At 45.5% G+C, this 19,417-nt stretch overlaps 1 protein-coding gene across 2 annotated transcripts in view; it reads left to right on the top strand.

Annotated features, from left to right (window-relative positions):
* The first annotated feature begins 1,176 nt into the window (after positions 1–1,176).
* The window catches only part of ITGA2 (integrin subunit alpha 2), a 185,031-nt gene continuing 166,790 nt past the window's right edge, over positions 1,177–19,417 (top strand). For both annotated transcript variants that reach the window (XM_088469430.1, XM_088469431.1), the window contains exon 1: positions 1,177–1,302. In XM_088469430.1, coding sequence (XP_088325556.1) covers positions 1,260–1,302 — 43 coding nt within the window. In that variant the 5' untranslated portion in view covers positions 1,177–1,259. The remainder of the gene's footprint in view (positions 1,303–19,417) is intronic.

Below are 19,417 nucleotides of genomic sequence, written 5' to 3'. Positions count from 1 at the left end.
GCTTTCCCTATGTGTCTAATTATCACCTAGATGTCCCGCCCCGCCATAATAGAATATGTTTCAAGTATACCTGAACATCACAGCATATACCCCTGATTGTACTATTACCCTTAGTTGAGAACCTCCACCTTTCACTGTAAAGCTGTGTACACACTATATGATGTATTGTACGATAGACCGCTCCGACACAAACTGGAACTTGATATCGTATACATCGTATAGTGTGTATGCCAAATCTGTCGTCCACCATGGTCGTTCCTCGCCTCGTCCCGTCTGCTGTTCTGCACAGCAGATGGGATGACGTAATGAACAACGCAGTGCAGTTACATGCAGCAAGTAACAATACATCGCGCCACCGTACGCCGGATCGTGCAATGTGTACAGCAATGTATCGTCATATCGCAACGCACCATCGCTGGGTCGCACCATTGTGCCAACGTAGCCGGGACTGATGTGAATGGCTAAATATTATCTGCGTAGCGCCGCATAATTTAGTCACGCTACGCCGCTACCTAAATGAACAATAATGATATTTATCAATGGAATATAAATCATACTATTTTACATTTTTACTTTTGCCTTAGAATTTCTGTAAGATACAGTACATTAAGGTAAATTCTACAGATTAATCCCTGGAGAATGAAGACAATGCAGGGAAGGGAATATATAATGACAGGATACTGTATAAAGGAGAAGTTATACACACAAAGTAACAGTAAGGCAAGTTTCTAGACAATAACTAATCACTTTATTATTTAACCAGGAAGGCATCTTCATGGCAGAGTATTTCAGTGGTAATTTGATACAGTACGTGTAGTTTATACACTGCATTAATAAATGACCAATCTCCTAAAGAGCCAACACACACATAATACTTCCTGTCCTGTGCCATTAGTCACATTAGCTGTTTGTTACTGTACCTGTCTGCCCTTTACACTGTAATAAAAGTGCTACTTATCTGTGTTGGCACTGCATTCCTCAGGTCTGTACACAGTGGGCACAGCATGTGCCAGCCTGTTTCTGCAGCAGTTAGTTAATGAGCGCTGTGATTTGCTGACTTAAGGGTAGTCATTGTGAAACTAGTCTATATGGCCCCTCCCCAGGCCATTCACTGCTGCCTGCCTTGTACAGTATATAAAGGAACAGTCTATCTAGGAAGCCAGTGGTGCTGTTAACTCTCTGCTGGGCTGCTGGCTTCCAGGATATATTATAGTGCATGTAACAAGTTTATACACTGTGTGACTTTACTCTGTTTTACCATGGACAGGAGAAATTGCATTTCTTTGCTGTTGATATTCCAAGGTAATGTACTTTAATATTAAATTAGAACGTGTCTGTTAATAGCTATGTCTCACTCATTGTATGGTGTCATGTACTTACAGTGCTGCTACAGCTACTGTACTGTATATTACTTTGTCCCTGCGTTTTATGTTAGTAAGCGTTTCTTTCATGCCTCCATGTAGATAATCGCTGAGTAGTTGATCTATGTTGCAAGTATCTTACTGCCATTTACTAAAGTGTGTACTGTCCGCAAGTGGCTCTTAGCGATACACAGAATAACTGCACATGTGTCACACATGCACAGTGTGATTATTACAGCTGATTGGTTAAACATTTTATTATACTTTTTTTTTTTAATACATTGCAAATACAGTATTTGTTATAGCCATTGATGTATTTCTGTTGCTAGCAAATAATTGTTCGTTTGATGCTAGTTAGAAAAATGTATGTATTAAATATTGTTTTTATGAGAATGATCATGTGTATTTAAGATGATGATAATTATTATTTTTGTGACTATGATGATTATTATTATTGTTGCTGTTAGTTGTAGGAGGAGTACTAATAGCAGTAGTAGTATTACTACTATTATAACCCTTTATTTCTAAAACATTATTGGTATTTGCTCTACATGTTTTCTGTGTAGAAATGTCTTACATACATTATATCCCTAGCCTGTTTCTGTCTGGAGACATCTCTTTGATGTTGGGTTTCCAGAGACTCTCTCTAGACCATTATCTGCAGATCCATGTTCCGAGCCGGGTTTTGGGCTTAGGTCAGATGTTTGACCTCTAAGTCACATCAAAAAGAAAGTGGGAAAGTGACCGTCTGGCTTGTCAAAAGTGAAAGTTGACCCATTGTATCATTTCCTCTGCCAAGGTAACATGAAATCACCCACAGACACCAATGGAGCAATTTCTCAATAAAACTACTGTTCCATTTACACATCTGGCCGCACTGATCATTTCTATGGATGTACTAAGCTCTGGAAAATGATAAACTACCAGCCACTCAGCTCCTAACTGTCATCTTACAGGCTCTGTTTGAAAAATGACAGTTAGGAGCTGTTTGGTTGGCTTAGTACATCTGCCCCCTATTCTTTTTAAAATCAACATCATTTTGGTGTAGTGTTCTGTAAAGGGTAAAGCTAATTAAAATGTAGTTTTAGCTAACATTCCTTCACCTGCCAACGAGTGCCAAGCCAGTGAACCCAGGCATGCCAGGAGGAGTAGCCCCTGCCAGGTCTCCTTTAGCAGCTACAATACACCTAATGACTGAACAGAGCTGTGTGAGTTCAAACAATTCCTGGGGTTGACATCACAGGACCATAAAGCTACAGGAGCGCAGGTTCAGCTTCTCATGGATTGTAGGGAATTTTGGAAATGGACTCCCACAGTTGTAGTTAGCATTGATATTTCACAGCAATGGGGCATATGGGTTCAATTCCACATGAGTTTCCTCCTGGTGCTCCGATATCCTCCCCTCAAAAATATTACTGGTAAATTAGCTGGCTTCTGACAAATGAACCCTAGTGTGCATGTGTTCATCTGATAGGAGTTATAGGGGGGGTAATTCAATGCAACGTGATGACCGTGAATCTTCTCTGGAACAGGCAGCTGAGGGCATTTCTCTGACAAATTAGCGGTGTGTCTACCATAACAGATGGTAATGTGTGCAGCTAGTACGATGTCCAGAGGAACACTGCACGGAATTGATGATTCCCCCCCCCCATAGATTGTAAGCTCCACCGGGGCAGGGACTGATGTGAATGATTAAATTAGCTCTCTGTAAAGAGCTGTGTAATATGTAGGCTCTGTATAAAATATTATTATTATTATACTAATAGTGAATAAGTTAATAATCTCTGGTAGAATTATCAATTACTAACTTACTAGAGATATCTTGTTATTTTTTTTACTAGACGTAAATCTTAAGTAAAAATAATATAAATTTCTGTAACATTGCAGATCTAGATGTGAGAGGGTACAAATAGAACAGTACCAATATGTAGACATTGATGCAAGATGACAGAGCTGCTTGTGGGAGCTTACAGTCTGCCATATGGATGCAGATGTACAATGTGAATTTATGCTGTAGGGGTCACCAGCTGTGTTGATTTTAGCTGCTTTTAAATGTGAATCTTTGGTCAGATGGGTTTTCCAGGGATACAGTAAAAAGCCACTGTTCAGTACTCTGACATATGCACATCTAGGGGTCTATTCTTGATTTTAATTATCGGGGTCTGAACGACCCAGATAATTAACATTCTTACTCGCCGCAGACGCAGCAGCAATTCATCATTGCGCCGGCACGGATACAGCTGATCTGAAAATCATCTGTCCCCGCGAGCAGTGAATCTCTCCTAGTGACGCTAGTGCGCATGTGTGTCCTACAGGTCATGCATGCGCACTGGAGCCCCGACGTCTGGCAGAAGGAGGCGGACAGGAGCGGAGGGATCGGAAAGAATCCCACGTTGCAACCCGGGACTCCTTGGAGCAGGTAACGGGAGCACTAGCCATCTGAAGAATGCAAATGCTCCCACAATCAAGCTTCGATAATATTGCATTTTTTGGAGCTTGATGAATTCTGTTCCCATATTAGTGTATGGGGACAGCGGGCCATTCTGCAAGAGGAAGGTAAGTAGGAGATATCTGTGATATCTCCTTCTTTAACTTCTAAATGAATGGACCGATAACTGTAAAAATTAAGTGATGCTGAATAGGCCCCTAGTGACATAGGCACATGCGTGTGATCCCGAGCTCCTGCACCTACATAAAAATAGGCATTTTTATGTCTCTATTTTAAAAATTCCCCCCATACAATATGCTGTAATGCAAAAAGCTAACATTTAATTTGAAGCGTTGGGACCAGACATAAAAGAGAATTGGCCATCACTCTGTTAGAGAGTGCAGCTAACCATTTAAGTTAGGTTGGGACATTTATTGGCAAAAGTGAATTAAGTAGCCCCAGAAAATGATGGGATGGCTCCAGCCAGCCATCTTGCTTCCCATTGATAGCTTGGGTTAGGCTTTTTTTTCCCATTGTACTGATTTACTTTAGAAAAAGAGGCAACATGATTCTTTGGTCCTCTAATTCCATAAATCCTCTTGCCCTACAATCACTGGAAGATTAAGGGGCCCATCCTCAGTCTCTATCAGGCCCTCTGCCCTCTTTCTGAACCGAAGGGGGTGTCACATGACTCATATCAAACCATGGCGGAGATGTATCAAAAGTTGGAGAGAGATAAAGTACCAAACAATCAGCTCCTAAAATACAGCCTGTAAAATGGCAGTTAGAAGTTGAATGGCTTGTACTTTGGGGGGTATTCATCAAAGCATGGAGAGAGTTAAAGTGGAGAGAGATAAAGAACCAACCAGTCAGCTCCTAACTGTCATTTTACTGGCTGTGTTTTATCTCTCTCCACTTTATCTCTCACCATGCTTTGATAAATACCCCCATGCCCTGGCCTCTTTGACCAGAAACATAAATGCTTCAGGGTATCCCAGTTGATGAGATTGATTTATTCAGTCAGGGTTGGTCCAATACCTTTAAATTATACTTGCCCACCCTCCCGATTTGGCTCCCGGCCCCCCACAAAGGCTGGAAAGCCGACTCCTCTGGACCCCCGCCCCTCGGTTACAATAGAAACCCCCGCAGTGGGGGTGGGCGATGACGTGATTCACACTGAATCGCGTCATCATGACCCCCTGCTTCACAATCCTGTAATCGCGGCATTGTGTAGCGGGGGCGGGGCCAAACAATGTGCGCTTATGGCCACACCCCCTGTTCAGCCCACAAATTCCAAATAATATGTCCGGTCGCACCCCTATGCCAGCCATGCCCCCCTGCTATGCTGCTATGCCTACGTGGCTGCTCCCTCTCGGATGGGGCGTCCAGAATGTCGGCAAGCTTGCTTTAAATCTAGTTTCAGACAAAAGGCGGCCATTTATTTCATTACATTTCCTTTACAAACTCCTTTGACATCATGAAGAAATCCCACATGTTTGAAGTATTTAAAAGGTTTCTGTAAGGAAAAATAAATTTGTTTGGGAAATGACATAAACACTGGAGGCTGTTTATAATGCAGAGGCAATATACAAAACAATAAAATGCCTATTTCGAGGATACACTAAATAAATTCAGTATTATCGCTGAATGATAAACACATGAACTTACACGATAATGAGGCCAGCTGTTGTAAAGATAGAGGGCGCCTCCATGTATACTATAACATAGGAATCTAAAACAAACAAAACGGGAATTATACAGCACTTCTTTCACGATACTGAGGAACACGCCTACTACTGGTTGGTATATGACGGGTTTGGTATAATAAATAGACAAGAATAAGATAGACAATGTCTAGATAGACAACAGATGTTGCAATAGGTCGACAGGGACAAAAGGTCGATACAGAAAAGGTCGACACTGATGAAGTTCGACAGATATATAAGGTCCGAGGGTCAAACGGTGAACACAAAAAAATTGTCTACACATATTTTGTTTTCTAACCTACCCTCGGTGCCTAGCTCTAACCCTCCCTCCTGGTGCCTAACTCTAATCATCGGGGTAATTACCTAACCCCAACCGTCCCTTCTAGTGCCTAACCCTCCGGTATGTGTCTAACCCTAAAAAAAAAAATTATGTTTTTTGTGTTAACCATTTGATCCTGTCGACCTTCATCCATGTTGACCTTTTATGTGTCGACCTTTCGTCCATGTCGACCTATTCCTTGTCTAATATCTGTTGTCTATCTAGACATTGTCAACCTTTTTAATGTCTATCTATTGAATGAAACTCGCACATGACAGCTACTGGTATATGACACTACTGGTATATGACAGCTGCTGGTATATATGACACTTCTAGTATGTACAACATCTACTGGCTGGTATATGACAGTTCCTGGTATATGACATCTACTCCTACTGTATTCGACACTACTGGCATGGACGTAACTACCATAAGTGCAAGGGGTGCAGCTGCTATAGGTCCCAGAGCTGAGGGGGACCCATCTTCCTTGTTAAAGTTACATGTGCTATATACATTATTCACCATTGGGTGGTACATGGGGGCCCTTACAAACTTTTGCTGTGGGGCCTTTAAATATCTGACTACTGCTATATGACAGCCTCTGGTTTATATGACACTACCGCATGCTCCCTCCTTCCGGGAGAGAGCTGAATGAGGATTCTACTGTGGGGGCGTGGCATGGCAGAAGGGGGCGTGGCAACGGTGATGATGTAGGAGCCGCTCTTCACAATCCCGAGATTAATGGCATTGTGAAGCAGGGGGTGGGGCCACGATGACGCGAAGCACGTCACTGCAGGGGGATGACGGCACCCGGGAGATTTGCCTACTTTTCCGGGGGCCCGGGAGGGCTACCCAATTTTCAGGTGACTCCCTGCCATCCCTGGAGAGTAGGCATGTATGCACTGCTGGTATATGACAGCTTCTGATATATAACACTATTGGCATAAGAAAGCTACTGGTACTGTTATGACACTATTGGTATAAGCCTGCTGCTGATATATATGACGCTACTGTTATATGAGATATACGGGCAAATCATGAGTGGCAGTTGCTCTGTTCCTCCCAACAATGGGCCTGATTCACGCAATGTTGATGCACAGGCGAGTGGCTGATATTTTCCGTCTTCGCTGGCGTTCTAGCCGCACACTGAGCACGCAGAATTTAGTCTCAGTGAGAAAAAATTTCAGTGGGCGTTTCTGGGAAGTAATGGGGGTGGCTAGCCAGACGCGGGCGTGTCACGGTCAGGGACAGCGTCTTTTCCCGCATTTGCACTGACACCTGCGGCCTTGTTCAGCCGGAGAGTCTGCATCTCCATAGGTTAGGTGCAATCTCTGATGGTGTGGCCTGTGGTGCGTCTTAAGATGCACAGCGGCGGATTAGCGCCGCAGCCAGTAAGCGTCTCTGTACGAATTCCATCGGCTGTGGCATTAGCATAAAGATGCGGTGGTGCTGCGGCAAAAGACACAGTCGCCGCTGCAATAGCGTGCACCTCTGAAGCAGACCCAATATCTCCCAATACACAGTAAAGCGCTGCTGCTAGGCCTTCACTTGTTCTTACAGCACCAAAGTCCATTTTTCATATGCAGTTATTACTAGGAAAGAAAGCTGCAGGTATGTGGGGATGTAGTCACCATCCCTGGCACAGACAATGCCGGTGGACAGAATCCCAGCACCGGAATCCCCACCGCAGTCAGAATCCTAACGGCTGCGATCCCGACAGTGAGTATTAGGGTTAGGGATAGATTAGTTAGGCTGCAGGAGGGGAGGATTAGGCTGTGGGAAGGTGGGTTATGGCAAGCTTGCCGATAATCTGGCTGCCTCTTCCAGGAGGAGGCAGCCAGCTCGGCACAGCGGTGAGGGTGAAGGGGGGCGTAACACAATTTCAAGGGTAGGACGGGGTCCCTGACCCCGCTACACAATGCGAAGATTACTGGCATTGTGTAGCCGGAGGTGGGCCACGATTACGCGATTCAGCCCAAATCGCATCATCAGCTCTCCCGAACCAGCCACTTAAACGAGGAGAGTGGACGCCGACGGGGGTTTGCGGGGGGGTTGCTCCAGCCGGGAGACTTGCCCTGCTCTTCCAGGGGGTCGGGAGCGACACACGATTTTCGGGAGGCTCCGGGCCATTTTGGGAGGGTAGGAAAGTATGGGTTAGGGGTAGGATTAGAGGAAGGGTTAGAATACTTACCTGCATGCATCAGGATTTCCACCATTGGGAATACAGTGCCGGGATTGTGACTGCCGGCATTATCAGCGCTGGAATCGCGTACCCAACCCCGTATGTAAACTAGTTATAGTGCACAGGTATAAGGAAAACAGACTTTATCATTGATTCCTAATGGAGCGAATATGCTGGTGTATAGATGAATTTCCTCTGCAAAGGTGCATTACCCTGAAGCCCTCAGTGTACGATGCACAATACGTTTTGCTCCCATAATGCACTGCCCAATAAAAGGGAATAAAACATAGTCATAAACATGATAATTTCTCTTTAAGTAGGAAGGTGACATGTACAAACTATTACTATCCAAGCGCGCATAGCTGAACATGCAGCAACAAACCTAACCCTGGTGAATACCTGCCCAAGAGGAGAGGCGGAATAACACCGAATTATATATTCCCTCCGTCGCTCACTGGCTGATCTCCATGTACAGCAATTGTCCATGCTTGTCTATGTCTCATCTCCATACAAATGATGGAAGGGAGGAATGCATGGCTGCGGGGTGCCAGGTTACATAGGAACATTTCGACACATCATAGTGTGAGCCGCTGTGTAATGTTTTCTTGTAAGTTTCAGTTCAGTGCAGTAGGCAGCCTACCAGGCACATCTCTGTACAGTAATCCTCCCTGTATTGTCCCACTCACCAGGCAGACTCATTAAAACTGTTTATAAGAGGGCCATTCACTCTGCGTGTCGCCATTTCTAGTTAGTGTTCAAGGGACTGGGTGCGTGACCCAAGCTAGCCCAGATGTGTCATTAAGGGTTATAGACTGATGTATAACAGAGATACAGTAACTTTTATTGTCGCTTCTGTTGTGCTACATAAAACTACAGTATATAAAAACTATAACTAAAGGGAGCTGTGTCTGGAATGTTTATGAACCCTTATTTATAGTTAGGAGAATATCCTTGTCCCCAGTAAGGCCCATCTTACTGTACTGTACATTCATTCTTACAGGATGTGCAGTATACAATTCTGCTGTACATTTTCATGCACAGTTCCACATACTTAGATTCAGGGGTCTATTTACTAAGCAGTGTTAGGACACTGAGTGAAAAGTGATAAGGTGCCAGCCAATCAGCTCCTAACTGTCATTTTTCAAACACAGTCTGTGAGATGACAGTTGGGAGCTGATTGGCTGGCACCTTATCGCTTTCTTATCACTTTTCACTCTGTCTCCTAACACTTCTTAGTAAATAGACCCCTGAGTCCATAGGGGAGATAACATGTTACTATATATAAAGACGATTTGCAAATTGCATAGCAGCAAAGAAAACAGCGCATCTCACAAAGTTGTTCTCGGGTGCATTCTCTGTGCAAAGATAGTGTCCCCATTTCCTACCTCAGGGTGAAAGGCAGAACTGCTCGCTGTAGGAGCCAGTAGAGCAGCTTATGGGGGAAGTAGGACACTGCCTGCGCTGTTTCTTTAATGGTAAATACCCAAGGGGCATATTAATCAATACCGGAAAGATAATTTCTCTATCACCGCTTAGCGCAGTCGTGGGCGGAGCCCAACCACACGTGGCTAAAATGGCCTCTGCAGCACTGAAGGGGTTAATCCTTGCGCCGCGGCTCCTTCTTTAAAGGAACAATGTAGGTGCAGGGCGCCATGTACTGTACATATATAGGTATATAATGTATTCTCCATGTTGTGTTTAAAGCGCTGGGAACAGTTGTGAAATTGGGGAAACATGTTTGAATGTACAGTCTATGCACTAGGGATAAGGAATATATAAGGTATTTTTGTTTTAGAAGTCAATGACATTTGGAAACCAATTGCTCATAGGAAGTGATAAGCTGAATTGCGCCATTGTGGTCCCGCCCCCTGATTTACAATGCCGTTAACTTCTGTATTGTGAAGAGGAGGCGGGGCCACGATGATGTGATCGTGCTTTCACGCCCCATGCTCTGCCCCTAGTGAAGCATCATCCCCCGCGTCACACCCCCTTTCAGACGCGACACCCACCCCCCTCGTGGAAGCCTGACAACTCCCTCCTGAAAGTAGGTAAGTATGGTTTGGGGGAAACAAAATCAAAACAACTTGTTTGTTTTTAAGAATTTCTTATTGTGGAACTTCCTAAGAACTGAAGCTAAACTGATTTGATGCACAGATACTTGTATTTGATAGGAAGAATGCAATTTATCAGTTCCTGTGAAATGTTATATTTATATTTTAAGAGAAATTTATACCTTACTTACCGACATTCAGCTCCCTCCTTCCGGGAGATGTCTGTTTCTAGGCTTCTACTGCGTGTGACGTTACAGAAGGGGGCGTGGCGCTGTGATGATGTAGTATTGGGGCCGGGGGCGTGACCGCACGATTGCGTCATTTTGGCCCCACCTCCTCTTCACAGTGCTGAGATGAATGGCATTGTGAAGTAGGGGACGGGGCCAAAATGACACAATTCAGCGCAAATCGCGTCACTGGCCCCCTTCACTGCTGGGGTGTATGTATTGGGATGCAGGGGTTCCGGGGCGATGCAGGGAGTTGCAGGGGGGTGATGGCGGCCGGGAGATTTTCCTACTTTTTCGGGGGGCCGGGAGCACCACACGATTTTCGGGAGACTCACGGCCATCCCGGGAGAGTAGGCATGTATGATTTATACTGTATGCCAATCAGATTCTACTTAACATTTATCTAGCACCTTCTAGAAGGTAATAGGAAGAATCTGATTGGTTGCTATGGGCAACATCTCCATTTCTAAAAACCCACACTTTAGTAAATACACCCCTAAGAAGGAATGAACTGCTGTAACATCTGTATGCTGTTATACCCCCAAGGGGAAGAGTCTTTTTTAAGACTTTTTGAGCAATAAACATCTTGCCTTTAAGACTGCATTCGATTCCTGCGACAACAGAATTGCTCCAAATGCTATTCCGTTTTCTGGCTGTTCTGGATTCTGGATTGAGCCCAGTGTCTCCAAGCTCAAGCCTGGGAGGAAATACGCGGTTCTAAGAGCCGATTGTAAGAGTTTGGTTGTGGCAGCGACAGTACCCGTCCACGGCGCAGTGGGCGGAGTCAGCAACAGACGATTACTGAGGATGAGGGATTTCCTTTACCCCAATATAAAGTGGATCATAAGTAATCTGTGGCCGCTTGGCGGGAGCAAGGTCATCCGGTCACAGCAGTATTCGAATATCTTACTTTGGGACAAATTGTGGGAGCAGATGAGCGATACCACCAAAAGTCTCACTCATGGGCACTGCAGCATCCGACTCAGAATCAGGCCCCCTTTGTTTTATACATACCTCCCAACCAGCAGCGACTCCTGCCCTCGTACGTGAGGGGGGCTGCCCCTGCTGCTGGCCTGGGTCCCGGCGCCTGCTCAATGAATCTGGCAGGCGCCGGGATCGGCGCATTCGCATAAGCGGCGGTGGCGCCGCGCATGCGCATAACAGCAGCTCTGTAGGGCTGCCCAAAAGACAGAGCGGCGGCCACTGGAAGCCGCTCTGCTGATCGCAGCCCGGACTGGCAGTCTCAGGGGGAGGAAACACCTCCCCCTGGGGCTGCCTGTCTTCAGCGTGACTGGCAGGTGGCGCTTCTAATGGGAACCACCTCCAGTCACAGTGAAGCCAGTGCACTGGCTCACTGAAGTGGCTGATTTTTCTGGGGGGCTATTTACTAAGCAGTGTTAGGAGACAGAGTGAAAAGTGATAAGGTGCCAGCCAATCAGCTCCCAACTGACAATTTTCAAACACAGCCTGTGAGATGACAGTTGGGAGCTGATTGGCTGGCACCTTATCACTTTTCACTCTGTCTTCTAACACTGCTTAGTAAATAGACCCCTATTTGGCCATCGTTACAAATGCACATGGCTCACAATGTATATGCTTATGGCTCCAAGCTTCTCCGTCCTATATTTAACCATTTAGGTTGAACATTTGTAACTGGATAAACATATTGTGATGGAAGGGGTGCAAATGTCCTTTTCTTCTTTTACAAACAACACCAGTACTTTCTGCTTTTACATGTTGCACATTATTGGCAACTCTATATTCCCATTGCAATTTAGAGCTTATTTATTAAACTAATTTTGCGGGAAGTCCTGCAAAATATAAGCATCCCCGGAATGTATTACGGGTGTTCCGCAGCAGATAGCAATAGCGTTAGCCACTGTAGCCTATACGCTACAGATTGCACATTTTACCTCCCTGGTAATGGCGGCTCGCACATTCGCAGTCCACACATGTGCTTTAGGGCACCACGGTCCCACAGCAGAAAGGAAAGTGATCGCATCAGTGATCACTTTACTTTAAACATCAAAGGGATGGGCTCCTATCCTCTCAGGAGGTGTCTCTTAATACATCTGGGGGGGTACTTAATGGCTTGTTGCCATAATTAGCCTAGATAAGAAATTATATTTATCTGGTGTAAAACCCGATAATTAATAAATATGCACCAAAAAATAGGCAATTAACATGTAAGCTAAATAGAGCGTCTCCCAAAACAAACTGTAGTTTTAGCATTATATACATGTTTGTATCTTTTCTAGAACAGTAATAGTACAAATGTTTTTATACTAAATATATATCATTAGCTGTCTAGTACAATGTGTTTTTTTAGGTAAGTTTACTGGCAAAATAATGCACTGCATATTACATTTCTTTTAAGTATGTTACTGTTTCTTGCCTGGATGTGGCTCACAGCTGCTAGCAGAAGTGTGTTTGGGCTAGCTTGCTATTAATCAACATCCCTACTGCTTGTCACCACTGTCTGTAGCTCATTCATTCCCCATCCCGAATTCCCCTTTCCTCAGCTTCACATGTTGCTGGGAAGTGGCACCGAATACTTACAGTGAGTTATCATTATTTCCTATCGTGAGTGGAAGAAGAGCAACAACTTGTTTAAGACAACAGGTTGCAACAGATACAGTACACATCCGCTGATACAAAACTGTTGTGTTGAACTGTTTTCAACCATTTTATGATGTTTGTTATTTAAAGCATGAGACAGCTATGAAATGTATCTATCTATGTTATAATGTGATAATTATGGTTTGAACTCGCTGCGAGTTCAAGTACAGTTTAGAAGGCATCCATCATGCTCCCGTTCTAAACTATCACTTCCGAAAAACTGCTGTTTCTACTAAGCAGTTTTTCAGAAGTGTGAAACTTTTCCCTGCCTGTCTTCACTGCCCCCTCCAGCGCATGGGTGTATGATTTCCCCCCCCCCCCCGTGGGTGTAAGAATCCCCAGCCCGGGTGTCCGACCCCCCCCTGCGAGTGTCATATCCCCCCCTCCCCACTGGTGTCCGATCCCCCCACCCCCCCACGCGAGTGGCCGCCCCCCTCCTTATCCTTAGCCCGGCTCACCTGCCTTCTCTCTTTCAGTGAGCCGGGCCACATGTCTGCGAGCTCCGGGCTCGGCAGTGCAGACACAGCAGGAAGGGATCTGAATAGTTCCCTGCGCTGTGTGGCTGCCATGTTGATCTTTACAGGCTGCCATGTTAACAGCAGCCTGGCCCTGAAGGAAAAGGGTAAAGCAAGATTTATATGCTGTCTGGCTGGGGGATAAGGGGGCTGTAAGAACACAGTGTCGGGCTGGAGATATACATATATATATATATGTGAATGTGTGTATTAATATATATATATATATATATGTATATGTGTGGGTGTATGTATATATATATATATATATATATATATATATATATACTCACATATTTACATATATATATATATATTCACACACACACTATATATATATATATATATACACAGAGTACATATATATATATATATATACACATATGTACTGTGTATATACATATATATGTGTATATGTGTGAGTGTATTATATATATATATATACACTCGCACATATATATATATACGCAGTACATATATATAAGCCGGGGAATGCGGCCATAGGTTTCTATATTGGGGGGGGAGGGGACCCTGCCTATTTTGTTAGTCCCGGGCCCCACAATTTCTGATGGCAGCCCTGCATGGGAGGCTCCCGATTTTTCAGGTAACCCCCCGCACCGCTGGAAGAGTAAGCATATCTCCCGCATCCTGCCCACTTCCTACGTGGACATTTTGGATCCGGAAGGAAGGGGCGGGGCTAAATGGTGCAAATCGCATAATTTAGCCCCGCTCCCTCCTCACAGGCCTGCGACATGCAGGGCTTTTCTGTAAAGAGGAGGGGATTCATGATATTATAGTCTACCCCCCCCCTTCCCTGAAGATAAAAGGAACAGGTCTCCTCCGGCTGCTCGTTGTCGGTAAGTATGCCATGTGGTAGGGGGCATACATTGTAAGCTCCACTAGGGCAGGGACTGATGTGAGTGACTAATGTATTCTCTGTAATGCGCTGTGGAATATGTGTGCTCTATATAAATAACTGGTAATAAATAAACAAAATGGGGGTCACACATAAAGTGCCAAAAATAATACATGGCATACTTGCCTACCCTCCCGATTTGGACGGGAGCCTCCCGAATATCGGGTACCGCTCCCGACCTCCCGGGAAGGCAGGCAATTCTCCCGGCTGCCGCTCACCCTTCCTATCCCCCCACTATAACCCCTGCAGCCCCCGCAGCGGGGGGGGGGCGGTGACACGATTCGCGTCATTTTGGCCCCGCCCCCTGCTTCACAATGCCTATTTTATCGGCATTGTGTAGCGGGGGCGGGGCCAAACTGACCCGATCGCGTGACTCCACCCCTGCCACGCCCACAGGTGATGTCACCCGGCCGGCCACTCCCCCTGGTCTCGGCCACGCCCCCCCTGTCCTGCCGATCTGGTTGCTACCTCCCGGAAGGAGCAGCCAGAAACTCGGCAGGTATGATACATGGCCAAACAAGAGCAATTGATGGGACTAAGAATATTAGGGTCCAAAAATATACATTTAGTATTAATGCCTCCTTTAGTTCAAAACACCTTCAGCTCAGCTATATAGCTGCCCATTACTTTTCATTGAGGAAACTAATGTTGATTAACAGTCACATGACACCATATGTTTTCCCAATTACTTATAAAGTAGTGTTATTATGTGGTGGAAAAGGACCCATTGAGGTTTCCTGCAGTGTAAAGTCAGCTCAGATCCTTACTGTAATAACTTCCTGTACTTAACGATCTGTTTCTGTTTAATAATCATAATCTAACGATCTATTTCTGTTTAATAATCATAATCTATTTAGTTTTCATATGTTTGATATTCTTTCACGTACTGCTAATTTGCATATATGTTTTTTTTTTATATATATAGTTGAAAAAGTCTTAAACTAATGATGCCTGAGCCAGGAACTTCACCCTGTTGTACATCATTGTCTTTTCCAGGCATTGTACAGGCATCACTGCTCAGTGCATCTGATAATAGAGAATTTGCACAAACAAAAGATATCTCCTACCTGGACTCCTTGTTTGAAAAACGTAACAATTTGTCTGTGAACCTCTCAGCACAGAGGACCTCATTCAGAGTCGGTCGAAGCGGCCGCACGGTCGTACAGAAAATGATGCACACGCATGTTGCGTCTCTAAGGTCGGATCGTTAGCTGGCCGATCAAGGGGTGTATGCGGTCGGATCGCTAAAAATACGCCCACATGTCGTACGCATAGCACGTCATCTCCGGCTACATAAGGATTAATCGCGAGCATCGAAAGCCATCGGAACTGGTCGTAGAGCTAAAAGTTGACCTCACCTTCTCTTAAGCTCTACGATCATGTCAGTGTAAAACCTCCCGTCACATGTGCCATGACACTACTTTGTTAATTATGCACTCCCATAAAACGCCGTTCGCATAATGAGGCACGCCTGCGTTCGGATCACCACTCCCCCGTTTTCAAGCACCTTCCCCTGTTACCACCCACAAACGCCGCAATCTGTCACTCAAACTACCGACCTGGCGGTGTTCAAGCAGAGAGAAATTTCTGATCGTAGCGGCTAGTTTGCGCACGCGCATTGCGAACTGTACGCATGCGCAGTTTAGCGAACATCGGCTGCGTACGACCGTGCGGCCGCTTCGACCGACTCTGAATGAAGTCCAGAGTACTTACTACTATGGTCACTGTTACATAGCTACAGTACCAACATTCTCACTAGGAGATTCGGCCAGGGGCAGGGACATGGAATAGCGCTGGGCTGTCCCATATCCCACTGTGAGCCCCATCAATCACCATTACACTGCCATGCGCAATGAGTGGGACGTACATACTGTAGCTCACAACTAAGGACCATTCGAGACATTGCAGTCCTGATCTTAATGCTGGGACAGAACCTTTAAATCGTGACTGTCCCTCCGAAACTGGGATGGTTGGGAAGTATGCTGTTATACAATGTATAAGGAGAGGAATACCGGAGCCAGGTCAGCACTGACCAGGCTCTCCGGCGCAGATGAGCAGCGCTTCTCCCCTCCCTCCCCCTTCATGACCCTCTTACCTCACTCCGCAGCGATCCAGAGGCAGGGAAGGCAGGTGGGGTGCGCTGCTTCGTTCTGGTCGGACTGGGGCTGCTTGCAGTGGACGATTGGAGATGATGTCATCACCAAGTGCCACTGAAGCAGGACAATCAGCTAGCATGCGGCGTGACCCGGGTTGCGCCGCTTACACTGAAGGGTGACATGGGAACGACCTGTGCTCACCCTGCAAGCTAGCCGGGTTGAATCCCCAGGTCACTGGACCCAGGTTGATTCAATTATATTTTATTTTTAAATTATATTTTAAAGCGCTGTATAAATAACCGGCAAAATGGTGTGGCGGTAATTTTCCTGGCGTTTTGTACATGCGCAGTAGGGAAATCACAGAGAAAATGGCCATTTCCCCAGTGACCCAGTGCTAGCGCAGTAGCCTCTGGCACATCGCTAGAGTCTGCTAGTGCCCAGAGTCTACTGCTGTGCTCAGTGTATTCGCGTCATTTTGGTCCCGCCCCCTGCTTCACAATGCCTGTTTTTTCAGCATTGTGTAGCGGGGGCAGGGCCAAAATGATGCAATTGCGTGGCCCCGCCCCCTGTCACACCCGCAAACTGCCTTTAGCCCACCCGGCCATGCCCCCTTTTGCCGGCCACGCCACCTTTTCTGCCAATCTGGCTGCTCCCTCCCGGAAGGAGCAGCCAGATAGTCGGCAAGTATGAGATAGATAGATAGACAGACAGACAGACAAATAGATAGATAGATAATATAGAGATAGATAGATAGATAGATAATATAGAGATAGCTAGATAGATAGATAGATAATATAGAGATAGATAGATACTGTAGATAGATCAGGGTTGCCTACCCTCCCGATTCGGGCGGCAGCCTCCCGATAAATGGGTGCAGCTCCCGCCCCCCACGGAAAGGCAGGCAAGCCTGCCGCCGATCCCCCGTCTCCCCCCCACCAGTACCTGTTAAACCCCCGCAACGGGGGCGCTGTCGCGATTCGCGTCATTTTGGCCCCGCCCCCTGATTCACAATGCCTGTTTTTTCAGCATTGTGTAGCGGGGGCGGGGCCAAAATGACGCGATTGCGTTGCCCCGCCCCCTGTCACACCCGCAAACTGCCTTCAGCCCGCCCGGCCATGCCCCCTTTTGCCAGCCACGCCCCCTGTTCTGCCGAGTTGGCTGCTCCCTCCCGGAAGGAGCAGCCAGATAGTCGTCAAGTATGAGATAGATAGATAGACAGACAGACAGATAGATAGATAATATAGAGATAGATAGATAGATAATATAGAGATAGATAGATAATATAGAGATAGATAGATAATATAGAGATAGATAGATCAGGGTTGAATACCCTCCCGATTCGGGCGGGAGCCTCCCGATAAACGGGTGCAGCTCCCGCCCCCACGGAAAGGCAGGCAAGCCTCCCGCCTGCCGCCGATCCCCCGTCTCCCCCCCACCAGTACCTGTTAAACCCCCGCAGCGGGAGGGGGGGGCGCTGACGCGATTCGCGTCATTTTGGCCCCGCCCCCTGCTTCACAATGCCTGTTTTTTCGGCATTGTGTAACGGGGGTGGGGCCAAAATGACGCCCCCTGTTCTGCCGATCTGGCTGCTCCCTCCCGGAAGGAGCAGCCAGGTAGTCGGCAAGTATGAGATAGATAGACAGACAGACAGACAGACAGACAGATAGATAGATAGATAGATAGATAGATAGACAATTAGATAGATAGATAATATAGAGATAGATAGATAGCTAGATAATATGGAGATAGATAGATAGATAGATAGATAGATAGATAGATAGATAGATAGATAATATAGAGACAGATAGATAAAGTCATTATGCTACAGCACCAACTGGGCAGCCTGAAAAGCTGTATGCGATTATCTTGAGTCCTCCTCACATTCCCCAGAAGCCAACATCTCCTTACACGCCACAAACATCATTAGGTCATTCATTATATGCCAAAGTCAAACATGTCAGATGGATAACATGCAATAGCTACACGTGTGCAGTATAAATGGTGATTTCCTGATCATGCACACGCACTGTATTTCCTGATCATGCACACGCACTGTATTTCCTGACCATGCACACGCACTGTATTCCTGACCATGCATACGCACTGTATTCCTGATCACGCACACGCACTGTATTTCCTGATCATGCATACGCACTGTGCTCTGTGTATAGCAGCATTGCAGGGGGAGCTACAAGTATACAAGGAAGCCTTCATCAGGCCCTATATATGTCACTATGACAACATGTCACCTGTACACCCTTCTTTATTGCTGGCGGGTAGTAACCTATTCAGTGTAACATGGTTTGGGGGTAATCAGGATAGTGGTACATTTCAGTGATGGTGTAATAAGTTGCAGTACATAGATAGGGCCTAGGGGGAGAAATAATATCTGGGATCCATAAATTACTCCTATTGTTTGCAAAATGTATAATATAAGCATAAATAGCATTGCAAAAACAAGGATAGATAAGTAACTTAAATACCGAATACAGACTATTTCACACTGTACATTAGCTCTTTTTCTTTCACACATAGATAAGCATTTTCTTTAAGCCAGTGGTTATTAAAACATTTAAACCACTTCTGCTTCCGTCTTGTTTCTTTTCATTTTATGGTATTTGTAACTACATTTAGTTAATTTAGTAGATGCACAGACAAAATGTATCTATAAAGCAAAGTTTATATATATACTACTGTACAAATGTGTTCCCAGGAAAAATGAACTATGTAAAACGGGTGTAGTAGGTAAAACTCGTTGCGGATGATAAAACTCGTAAATGAGACCCTTTGCGATTGCACAATGCTTCTTCACAAAATAGGCATCTGGTTTGCATCAATAATGAGACAAAAGTACAATGCATGGGTACCCTGTATACTGACGCTGTCATTCATGTAGCTTCTGTGTGCGAGATATTCGCTAATCGAGGCAAAAATGCAAAAGACAGGTTCAATATGAGTGAACCGCGCCATACCTCGCACCACACATTGTTAATCTGC

The sequence above is a fragment of the Taudactylus pleione genome, unplaced genomic scaffold (assembly GCF_031769625.1).
Source record: "Taudactylus pleione unplaced genomic scaffold, aTauple2 ptg000092l, whole genome shotgun sequence".
Classification (NCBI taxonomy): Eukaryota; Metazoa; Chordata; class Amphibia; order Anura; family Myobatrachidae; genus Taudactylus; species Taudactylus pleione.
The sequence above is the reverse complement of the archived record's forward strand: the minus strand, read 5'-3'. Positions and strand labels throughout refer to the sequence as shown.